The sequence below is a fragment of the Zalophus californianus genome, chromosome 1 (genome assembly GCF_009762305.2).
Source record: "Zalophus californianus isolate mZalCal1 chromosome 1, mZalCal1.pri.v2, whole genome shotgun sequence".
NCBI lineage: Eukaryota > Metazoa > Chordata > Mammalia > Carnivora > Otariidae > Zalophus > Zalophus californianus.
This window is the reverse complement of record NC_045595.1, coordinates 112,910,257-112,922,924: the sequence shown is the minus strand read 5'-3', so window position 1 is coordinate 112,922,924 and position 12,668 is coordinate 112,910,257. Positions and strand designations below refer to the sequence as shown.

The 12,668-nt window shown below is 39.3% G+C and overlaps 1 protein-coding gene across 4 annotated transcripts in view; it reads right to left on the bottom strand.

Annotated features, from left to right (window-relative positions):
* LOC113916508 (schwannomin-interacting protein 1) overlaps positions 1–12,668 on the bottom strand; it is an 854,544-nt gene that overhangs the window by 746,522 nt on the left and 95,354 nt on the right. Inside the window, exon 1 of one of the 4 annotated variants that reach the window (XM_027582978.1) lies at positions 5,080–5,228. The exons of 2 other annotated variants lie outside the window; for them this stretch is intronic. In XM_027582978.1, coding sequence (XP_027438779.1) covers positions 5,080–5,088 — 9 coding nt within the window. In that variant the 5' untranslated portion in view covers positions 5,089–5,228. Of the gene's footprint in view, positions 1–5,079; positions 5,229–12,668 lie in introns of those variants that run through there. One more of the 4 variants, XM_027582980.1, reaches the window with a different exon arrangement.

The following is a 12,668-nucleotide window of genomic DNA, read 5'->3' as shown; positions in this document are numbered from 1 at the left end:
CTTTTGAGGGAAGATAACAAGAGTCCAAGAGATGTTTGCAGATGAACCACTGCAGCGCAGTGTAGAGGCTGCACTGAATGGAGAGCAGTCAGGAGTCAGGGAGATCAGTTGGAAGGCTGTTTTGTTATTATAGGTAAGAGGAAATGAGATCACTAAAGTTTATCCCTTCATTTCTAGGTCCAGGTCCAGATTGATGTGATCGGTTGCTTCTTATATGTGTCATTAGGTCCTCTGAGAACAGATGCTGAGAGAGAATTATTGAGCAAGTAGTTTATTGGGGGGGATGGTATAAAGATAAAAGGGGAGGAAGCAGAATTGGACAGAGAAAGCCTTCAGATATGACTTCAGTCTCATCCAACTCAATGATGAACTTCAGAAGGAAGATTGCCTGTTAAAGTAGCCCCACCTTGGACAGAAATTGACAGGCTGAGTACCCCTAACCTACTCAGTCTCTGACTAGGGGTTCCTGGGAAGGGTATGGCTGTGACTCAAAAGCTGAGACAGATCCTATGCTGAAAGTTCTGCCACTGGAGGCTCTCAGCTAACTGCACTTTTTGCAGCTGAATGGCAAGTTCTTTCTTGAAGGGAGAACTGAGTAGTGTACCTCCTTAGTTGCCAAGGCGATATCTCTACAAAATCTATAAGAACTCAAGGTGAGGCAAGGTAGGCACCTAGGGTGAAGAATTTAAGGAGGCATTCACACTGCCCTAAGTGCTGAGTGGGCACTTGGGAAGTTAATTTTGCCTGCCTCACCCTAATCCTCAGGATCTCAAATTCAAAACTCTTAGAATTTTGTTCATCATTTTCCTCCCCCTAACGCAGCCCTTTCAGTCTTCCCTCAGGCAGATGCAATAGTTGCTTAATGGGTCTTTCCAATGGATCTTGCTCCTATCCAATTCAGTATTCACTGCTCCCATCTAATTCAGTCTCCACTGCTACAGCGTCATCTGAGTTAAAAGCAACTCTGATTTATAATTTCAATGCTTAATACTCTTCATTGTTTTCCCTGTATCCTAGAGAATAAATACCAAGCTTCTTTCTATGGCCATAGAAAGACCCTGCATGATCTGATGGTATGAAAATCTGGACCCAGGGGTGGAGGAATCTTAATACTACAGCTAAGTGTTTATTTTTATATGTACCATAAGTTATATTTAATTTTGGAGTTGAAGGATAGGCAGGAATTTGTAGAGTTGAGAAGAAGGTATTCCATGTGAAGGAAGTAGAATGAAGTAATTTGGGAGAGATTAGAGGGAATGGGCAGTTTGTATGGAATTTGGAAAATATATAGGAGGTTAATAGAAATATGCCTGGAAAAGTAAATCAGAACTGATCAAAGGAATGTAGCTGTGGACTGTGTAAGTTTTCATCTGAAGAGGAGTGACATGATCAAAATGGTCTTGTGTGAAGGTGAATATGGTCACAATGTAGAGGCTGCACTGAATGGAGAGCAGTCAGGAGTCTGGGAGATCAGCTGGAAGGCTGTTTTGCTGTTACAGGTAAGAGGAAATGAGATCTTGAGCCAGGTGTGTAAAGAAAGAAAAAGATATAAGAAAATATGATGTGCGAATAGGATTTCAGGACTGATTAAAGGAAGGGGGTTGAGGAAGAGAGTACTCAGAGGGGACTTAAAAGTTTGAATTGGGTGACAGGAGGCTGGTGTATGGGAATCAGAAAGGTTCAAAGTCTGGGCTCCAGAATCTGGTTTCAAATCCAAGCTCAGCCACTTCTGACTTTATATAACCTTAGACAAGTTATATGACTTCTCAGTACCTCAGTTTCTTCATTTGTAGTATGAGGATTTTAATAGTAAGTGAGGACTATACAAGATAATGCATTGAAAGTATTTAGCACCGTGCCTGGCCCATAGTAAATGCTCATGAAATGTTAAGTTATGTTACTGAATAGACTTTGAAATGCTGTTTACAGAGGTTATCGATTATGATAAAATAGAAGAAATGTTTACTTTCACAAAATTTTCCACAGGATATGATAGAGCTAATGAAGATTAATCTTCAAATTATTCTATCTTAAAATATTTCAAACTCAACCCTGTGATTTTTTTTCAATTTCACTTCCTATCACTCCCAATATGGTGCCTCTTCTCCAGGCAATGTTATCACCTTGTTGTCTCCTGTTAACATCTTTCTTTCCCATTCACCCCAAATACCTATTCCTGCCCTTTCCATCAGTTCCTGCTAATAATCTCCTCCAAAACTTGGTTGAGAACTCACCTTCTCCAAAGTTTCCTTCACCAGCCTGCCTGCTCTACCCACCCCAACTGTGATCATTACTCTCTACAGGCAAACCTTAGAATGGTATCATTTTGAAACTAAGAACAAACAAACTATATATACACACAAACACACCACACAAATAAATAAATAAGTAAATATATATAAAATTCTCAGGCTATGTTGAAGGTGTGTGTGCCTCCATAAATAACTGTTAATGATGAAATAGCAGGAATAGCATCTCCTGTCTCTTTAGATAAGAAACCTCTTCCTCCACCCACTCTTTTGCCCAAGGATAGAAGATGGCTTGGCAAAGCTATGCTCAATAAATGCTTACTTTAAGGATGAATGTTTTCAGTTGTTGGTGCATGGTCAGTCTACAAATTATATTTCTATATCCTCTTTCTATATTTCAGCCTTAAAAAATGAAATGTTTCATAACGCAATCTCAGTCATATGACGGGAAAACTAATGTATGAAGGAAGTGTTTTACAATCATTTCAGGTATTGTAGATAATACAAATGTGCTTTATACAATAAAGACCGGGTCTACCATACATCTAAAAGGCAGTAGGAAATCATAATTAGAAACAGAAACAAGGCATTTTTCCTCTCACTAAATAGTTCCTGCAATATTCCCTACAAAATGGCTCTGGATGTTTTCCTGCTACTACACAGTGCCATATAGGCTCAGAAAAATAAAACCTCTTTTTATGCCTATGAAACTGATTTCAAACAAAATAACCAACTTCAAAGGTTGGCTGAAAACTAGGAATGTTTTTACATAACCCAATATTTGTATGTATGCATTAATGCATATTGCAATACATATTTAAAAAGTGCTACTAAATCTCCAACCATTCTATACATTCAATTTGAAACCCTCATCAAGAAATTCACATTCAAAAACAAGGTTCCTATATCAAATAGGTCACAATCTTAGGAGTATTTAAATACTGGAAATGAATGGTACCTAAAATAAAAATCCTTTACACACAGAGTAATACGTGAGTATAACATTAATAGCTTACATGGGTTTTTAATGGCTCCTAATATAATATGCCCTTGCAAGGAACCATTCATACATATTGAAATGCATTTTTACTGTGTTAGTTTGAGTAATTACGAATTGGACATGGTTGACAAAAATCAGCATTAAATGTCAGGTAATTTTCTTGAAATATACACAATCTTCTATAAGTACACAGCTCTATAAGTGATAAAATATTAGATCTTGAATGGTAAAAAGTAAAAGTAGTTTTCACACTGATTTTTAAGACCATGCATTTTTATTGTTACAATTCAGTAAACTATTTTACCAAAGTTTACAGTGATCTCCAATTCAAAGCCAATAAAAAAACAATCGTTGGTTTTATAATCAATATCATGAAGCAAAGGCAATTAATAGCCAATGTACTACCTCATTTTAAATGTAGTGAGGAACAGTAACAAGAAGGCATTAATATTATCCCAGTCTGTTCCACTTAACAAGTTTACATTTAAGATGTTTCCATTTTCAAACGTCAAACCCACTGTACATTTAGAAAACCTACTTGGGAAAATATAGTATTATTTAATTTCTCAGAAAACTGCTATTTCAACCTACTTTTCTTTGAATTCTCAGTTGCTACATTATTCTTATCTTTACAACAATAATTATTGATCTCTCAAGAGCAAGAGCATCATACAAAGTGAAAGAATTATTATAATATGAAGACAAGAAAGAAAATGTCTATTATTCAAGTGAATAATAATCAAGTATTTCTTAAACATATAGCACATTATAGTCATAATTGGCTCACCACCACAGTTAGAAATATACATATACATTTTTCAAAATAAGACTTTTAAATAAAGTATTCCAAGCATCTTTCTAGCTTAAAGATTTGCAATAGCAATTAAGTCTGAACCTTAAATCATTTGTCTCTATAACTAGAAGAGCAAGTCCCAAGGATGTAAATCTCACCCAATGAGACAAGGGATGCTGAATGTATTATTAATTGCTAAGTAATTTCTTAATTTTAGAATCTACCACCCAACACTGGCAAATAAATAATGTGATTTATGAGCCCAGACTCTCATGCTGCTTTACTAGAGTTCAATAAACACATGCACATCCTAAATGTACAGTGTGATTGTGATTTCTACAAGCCAGGAAACATAGCAGGACTCGGCGATAGCAAATCTACCCCATCTACTTATTATTCAAGCAGTAGTATTTAGAATACCTAAAATGCCTGCTGAACACTGCGGCTCAATGTCCCCCTGGGGTTACTTCTAAGCAGAACCACATCTCTTCTCTTCAGTGATTAGTGAGTTTTAAGAAGGCAGGTAACATGAGGTAGAAATTCTCATGCAGCAGGAAGATAACTCTTCTCTCCAAATTCTCAAAAACCCACACCCAAAATACACACACACAATCACCCTTTTTTTTTTTTAAGAAAGAAAGGAGGGTTTTTCAAATAGGTACCTAAAACGTGCCATTTGCAAGGGGATGAAAAATGTATTTTTCTTCTACTTGCTGCTGAGTAAGATGTTTATAGATCTGATTAGAAAACCTGCATGTACATAAAAAGTAGTGCTTCCAGTAAGATTCCTTTAGTGAAATCTGCCTGTGCAGACATATGTGTACATAAATCATACATATTTATGCAAACATGCCTACATTAACAAGGACACACACACAAACACCTAGACCAGTAATTAAGCTTACACAGTTCTACAAGCCCCCTTTGACATTTCTTAGCATGCATGTTATTCAAAAGACAGATTTTTTAAAAAAAATAATAAGCAGCTGCATATAATGCATGCCAAAGTAGCATGTTTAGAGAAGCAAATACATTACCAGACGCATTTTGAAGTTTCTGGAACACCTGCAGGTAAAAGGAGACTGTGAATCGGATGCTAGCACACGGTTTTCCTCAGAATCACAGAGCTTGGTGTGACTGTGGGGGAATGTAAGGCGAGTGTAAGGCTGGAAACCTTTGAGTTGAGCTCACTCTAAGCATCAGAAAGCCTCAAAGAGGGGAAAGAAAAAGGCAGCCCACAGACAGCTAGATGAGAAACTTCTGGCACCTCTCCAGCTCAGGAACAAATGCTCTGTAATTTGGAGACGTATAGTGATGGAAATGAAGAGAAACTTGGATTTACGGGTGAATTTGCTCAGCCACGCAGAAATGGGCAGGTAACAGTCTCTCAGCTCATTTTAAAACAGTCATTCAAGAACAAGACTGAATCAAACAATTAGCAGGCATCCTTTTTTGAAAAAATAAAAAGGCTACTCCAGCCAGCTTCCCAAGACGCCTTTACAAACTTCAAATGGATCATTCCATCAGCTATTTGTTGCATATTTTATTAATCCCAGTGCAGAGGTAAACTGGAAAATCTAATTCCTTTCATGTAGAAAACTGGATTTACTGCTTCTTTTTATAATGCACTTTAGTCATATAAATACACAGATTTACTTACAGACTTCTTGTTTCTTGTGTAAAACCACTACTGTTTTGTCCAGATAAAATGTTAAAAGGCTTGTTTGCAGCTTTTCAAGGAACTAAAGAAAAAAAAATGTTTTAATACTCAGAAGGTAAGGTGAGTACAGATATTTAAATGTTGAGTTTGAAGCAAAGAGAGTATAAAGGAAGAGCCCTGAGCCATTAAGTGGTACATAAGAGATACGGTTATACACGAGCATTGAGCAGGCAGGTGGCTCAAGTCTATAAATATATACATAATTAAGGGCAGGAAGAAAAGAGCTTTGGCAAATTAACTTCTTAGAGACAATAGCTGTGATTTTGTTTAGACTTACAAATAAGTCAATAATGTCTGGGGAGCACATGTGGACTTCACCTTGTCTGAAAAATTCCACAGCTCACGAATAGAGAGTGAGGTTGAAAGCATCACACACTGGCAATCTATATTCAAATGTGATGAGGAGAAGGACAATATTACCATGAGGAATGTTGTCATATTACATTGTGCCTGTGTGGCTTAACTACTCATCCAACCTTGCAAATGGCCATTTGCCTGGACTCAATAGCAAATGTGCTATTGATGGGAGGGTGGAGGTGGGAGGCCGATTTTATTTGTTTTACTACACATGCACCTTTGGGAAGCTTGAGGATAAAATGCATGGGCTGAATGTAGGAGTGATTCTCTTTTCAAGGCCACATTTATCTATAATAAATTCAAAGTGGAATTAATAATGACCAATTAAGGTATTTATTATTTTAGTTCTTGAGGTCAAGGGCAAAACAGTGTTTATGTTTATTGATAGAAGGTCGATGGCAAGACGGCTGAAGATGGCTGGGCTCACCTTTAATCACGCTCAATAAACATGTATTGACTGAGCAGCCTCTGGGCTTCCTCACATTCCAATGCCCAGTCTTTTTTGTCTACGATATTTTTTCTTATCTATCTCTCCGCTGCCATCTGCTTCATCCATTTACTCAGCAAATATCTAGTGATTTAGACACTCCACTTGGTGGAGAACACAGAGACACTTAAGACGAGATCATCCCTCAAGGAGCTTACCATTGTCAGATGGTACCACAATAGGTCCCAGTAAGGGATAGGCAAATCGGAATTACTTGCAAATACCCATGCTCACTGCTGTCTCTTCTATTTTGGATTCATTTTTGGTGGGATGAGGCAAGCAGAGTTTGTACACATGTCCTGAAAATCTCCCCAGATGATTCTGATTTAAATCCCCTCCTCCACTCCATAGTACTAACAGCAATTCAAGATGATTGTTATCAGCCCTCCAGTAACTGAGAGCAGGGTATCCCATCCACTGCTGCATATAGACTCAAACTACACAACTACTCAAGCTGACCTGTACTTCTCTGTCTTTGCTCATCTCTCTACCATGGGGAAGGCCTGTATTTAATTAATGTGACCCAGAGCCTGAGTCTGCAAGGTTCTAAATGGATTTGGAAGCCAAAGCTGTTGGGGGGGAGGGGGAGAAGCCCAAATCTTTTGGTTCATTCATATAACTTCTCTGGGCCTGTTTCCTTATCTATAAAATGAGAGGTTAGGACTGGCTTTGAGTCTATAATTTCTTTGCCAAAATGTATGAGCACCTTCTTTGAGAAAGACAGTTCTATGCTACGTTGACACATACACAAGAGCACACCTGAGGTTAAAACTTAGAATTCCCGACTTCTGCTGTCTTACTGCTTAATGTACCTAGTCAGCAAATCAAATCTCATGAGGGTGAACCTTCAGCCTGAGGATCTAGGGCACCAGTACCATAGGCTTCTCCTTCTCCATTTTCCCATGGGGCGGGGGGAAGCACAGAGGAATTCAGAGCATGAAAACAAGCAGATTATCTGCCAGCTCCACCCTTTGCTTCAGCAACTGCCTCAGCTCCAGCCTGGAGGACCCCCTGGTGAATGACAGATTCTGGAACCTTCAAGCAGAATGGTCACAGAGCCAGAAACCAGGCTACCACCTGACCCCCTCCCCCTATGGCCAATCCCATTCAAATAAGTGTGGGGCCTAAGAAGGTGGGTTTGGGGGCTTATGAGAATAGCTCCTGCAGTAGCATGAGTATCCCATGCTACTCCTCAGAGGTATAAGGAGACTATAGCCATGACATCCTCAGAGGCCAGTCTGCTCTGCCCCCTTTGACTTTCATCACAGCTCACTCTATGTCCCACAAGCCCCCCCAAATGTGACAATAAAAATAGCTCAGAGAGGAGGACTCATTCAGCCTCCTTCCCTCTGTGCTCTGTCCTGTGCTCAGCACCACCTTCATTCACTCAAGAAGAAACCAACCTTAGCAGATATTTTTAAGACAAAACTCATGTGACCAACTAAAATATAAACCTCTTCATGCAGCAATTCTATTAAAAAAATAAATGTTTTCTATCTCCTCTAGTTCTCAGTTAAGAAAATCAGAAAAGCCTGACCTTGAAGCACTAAGAGAAGGAAAAGCACAAATTTCCAAAGATGGTAGCATTGCAGGGATATTAAAGACAACACAGACCTGAATTTGAAGACAGGATTCTCTACCTAGGGGCTATGTGTCTTTGAGTAAGCCATTTAAATTCCCTCGTCTTGCTTCCTCCTCTGTAAAGGAAAAAATATCCTCCTTATCAAGTTATTCTGAAAGTTAAAATATGAAAAGTTCCTGAGACATCATAAGTTACCTAAGAAATAGTAACTCATGTTTTAATAATCAAAAGTATCCAATTGTCTTCAATACACCATTACCCTGTAAAGACAGGGACAATGTTTTAGTCATTTTCATATTCCTCCTACCTAGTATGCCATGTGCCTCCATACCCATTCCGTAAGTTTTTTTGAGCATTGTCAAAGATTAGTTGACCGTGGATTTGAGGGTCCGTTTCTGGGCTCTATTCTGTTCCTTTCATCTACGTATCTGTTTTTGTGCCAGTACCATACTGTCTTGATGATGACAGCTTTGTAATAGAGCTTGAAGTCCAGAATTGTGATGCCACCAGCTTTGCTTTTCTTTTTCAACATTCCTCTGGCTATTCAGGGTCTCTTCTGGTTCCATACAAATTTTAGGATTATTTGTTCCATTTCTTTGAAAAAAGTTGATGTTATTTTGATAGGGAACACTACATCAAAAACTAATGATGTAATGTATGGTGATTAACATAATAAAAAAAAGTTCTGGTTCTTGGACTTACTGTTTTATATCCAAGCTGTCTGAAATGCAATAACATTTTTTTAAAGAGCAACCGGGATTTTAATTAAAGTACCAGGGATCCAGCCAAGGACATTTTTCTAAAAGAGAAGAAATATGTTTTTGGAGACAGAACATTTCGTAACAGAGATCTCATATATTTTGATGAATAATAAATAGCGACATGGACTGTACCCTCACAAGAATCTGACCACAGGGTTTATGTGTGTACACATGTGCATGTATGCACACACGTGTGTGTTTAATGCTCATCCTGCCTAATGCACACAGAGTCAGGGAGACAAATGCACTCTAGTTACTTAAACCATTCAGATATTTAAGGCAAACACAGTTAATGGAACAATGTAAGGGCCTGTCTCTTAAGGGCAGAAGATTACCTTTTGTTCTCCCTGATTTCCTTTGATTTAAAAGGCTTTGGCTACAAGACTCCATGCAAACAGCACTAGATAAGAATTCAACTTCTGCAAGTGCTGGTTGGCAGAAGTCTACCATATCCCTAATGCAGAGTGAGACCATGTGGGATACTGCAATTCCATGCCACTCATACTCATAGGTAAAGGAATTTAAAATAAAAAAAAAGCCCCAGTATCATAGGTGAGAGTCCGGCTAAATTATTTTACCTATGAGTTCTACTTTTGTAAATTCATGCTACTGCTTGGAAAATCCCTGATAATTCCCACACATCAAGCTAGTCAGAAGCTAAAGAAAGTGAGCTTCAAAACCACCCAGCTTCCTCCATGAACCTGAAAGCCTATACGCATATCAGTGCAGGCAACAGTGCACCCATGTCCATTTTGGGCCCATCTGGAGGTCCACAGATACTACAAAATTGAGGCATTAGTGGAAGACTTGTTAGGAGCTGGCAGACCATCTAGGCAGAAGGGCTGGAAGCTTGGAAGCCTCTGGTGTCTACCCATCACCAGAGGCATGGCACTGCCATGGGGCCAGCAACCACAGATGGTGACCTGCACAGACAGCTGAGAGGCAGACAGCCATGGGTCTCTGGGAAGCGTCAGCCAAGTTGCTGGCTGGGTGCCATTACTGGGCCTGTGGACCTGGAACAGGAAGCTGGGGTGGTGATATTAACCCCTTTTCCCTGACATTATGGGTGTTATTTCTCTGGATCTACATGACAAAGGATAAGGAAGTGATTTTTGAGAGGAAAATAGACATTGCCATGCTAGACAGACATCTCAACCCTAAAAACTAATTTACCTGAGAGAAAATTGATATGATGCCCCCCTCTGGTAAAGCAACAATGATTAGGCTAAATTATCCCAACCAAGCTTTTTACATTGATTCCATCTGGTGATAGCAGATATAAAATCACAAGATACTATAATACACACACACACAATTCTATATTTATTGTTATATATTTTGCTATAAAACAAATATATTGTATTCTTTAAGTGACAACAACAAGTGAGAATCTTTCAAGCCCTGAAAAGCTAGCCAGTGGAAGAAAATGAGAACAGTGTGCAAGCACCACCCATAGAAATCCAAAGTATGGAAAGCAAGTGACTAGGAGTCAACTGCCAACTCCAATTAAGAAGTGACATCCATGCACTGTTTCTCAAAGTGTACAGAGCATGAAGTGCTTCCACAATAAGCCCAATTGATCCTCACTTCAAAGGAAATGGACCCATGTGTCATGTGGTATAGGGGACAAGCACTGGACCAGGAGTCAGAAGATCCAGGGTCTTAGCTGCTGCTCTATCACCTAACACTGTGACCTGAGCCTCAGATCACCCATCAGTGTGGTGGGAATTATGTCTGCCCGGACCACTTTATAGTGGTGATGTATGGAAAACAACAACATGTATACCAATTTGTATATCAATCCAAACATAGCGTACAAATGTATTGTGATCTTACTGCCCTACTTCAGCCCAAGGCGGCAGAGTATCACAAGTAAATCACTACTGTTCTATCCACATAATGTCTTAGCAAAGGGAGAAAGTGCCTATAAAACCCCTAAGAGGGAGTCAGGGTATGGAGGATTAAGCCATAAGAAAGAGAAAGACAAGAAATTCAAACTCCCACCCCTCATGCCTAACAATCCAGCCCAGTCAGGGGTAATGCACTTCAATTAAGCGCTAGGCTTCCAGAGAGCCTTGTAGATTGACCAGCAAAATTCTTGCTCAACTGAACTGAAACCTTACAAAGTGGCCACCACTAAGACTCACTAAGGAATTCCCGATATAGACAGTAGCTGATGTCAATTAACCTTTGTGAACACGAAAAATAAATGGAAAGGTTGAGGAATTAACAAGGAGACAAACACAGATGCCAGACACAAGCATGATGTTACAGTGAATGTTACAATCACATGGTAGTTAATTTTAGTATAGTAGGAATGGCTCTCATGATAAAAGATCTTTTCTAAAAGTGGAAGTGTATTACAAATAGGGGCTGAGTCTAATCTATATATTTTCCCCTATCACGCTCTGATTAGTCCCACATCTGCACTGAGTACAAATATTTATTTAAGATAGCATAGTGATGCCTTCTGAATGTCTGAAGAATCAGTAAATATAACTGCATTCAGCTGTGTATCATTCAACTTCCCTAATTGATGATTCAAGCAAAATTAATTAAATTCCTTAATTATGAAGACATCTTTTCTCCTAAAGGGAAAAAAGGATTCATGGAGTATAGAACTGAGTGAAAACCTCACTCGAATCCAATACTAGCCTGGGTTAGTAATGCAGTTGGAACCTACCACACCCCCACCCCCGCCTTGGCCTAGCCCCTTTCTCTTTACATTTCCAGCTCCATCAAGCAATACGTGGGGCCTCACAGGCATGTGACGGGGAAACCCAGACAAGTGCAAGCTCTGTTCAGATCACTCTCAACCCATGGCCATGGCCATGAACACCCCCACTGCACAGCCCTTGAGCTTAGATATGTACACACGAGTTATGCAGTCCTGCTCTCAAGATTTTAGACCAGAGAAAGATGTCTTCAAGGGTCCTGGAAATGACTTTGGGGTCATTTAGGTAGGGACTTCTGAAGCTTAGTTTATGAGACCATGCTCTAAAATGGGGGCCAGAGACTCCAGGTGAGCAGGTTCCTGGGTTCCTTAACGCTTGACCTAATAAATAGGAAAGGGCATGGCTAGAGAAGGACACAAGCCAAGGCCTCTAAGATGCAGGGCTCAGCACAGGCACCTTGGGTACCCAGGTCTCAGAAGATAATTCTTGAACCCATGGCCCTTCCATCTACACTGTCTTCTTTCTGTGATTCCTTTAATGGTAAAGTTCATGAAAAAATGATCTATATGCAAAGTTCATTTTTTCATCAGCCTTTTTTTGTTAGCCTTTGATTTTGCAACTTGTCACATTATAACCTGTGTCCTTACTACCTAGTATAATTATTTTCTCTAGGAATACTCATAATTTTCTTCTTACCAAATTTAATTCCCCCAGCATTTTCCCCCCTCCTGCTTTTAAATTTTAAGATCATTCTTCACCTACACCCTGTGTAGCCTTGTTCTATCCTTGTGCCCCTTTAATGCTACTTTCATCTGTTTCTTCTGCCACTACTTTAACTTCCCTTCATTCTATATCCATTCGTTAAAGTTTCAGTACTGCTCTGGACCAAGTATCCTTCTAACTCTGCACAAAATGTTCATCTACCTGCCATGTATATGCCCAAATGCACTTGTTCACTTTCCTTTGACCCAGAATTCATCTCTCCCTGCTTTTTAGCAAACACTTGAAGATCATCTTTTCAAAATACTTCCAATTAACTCCACT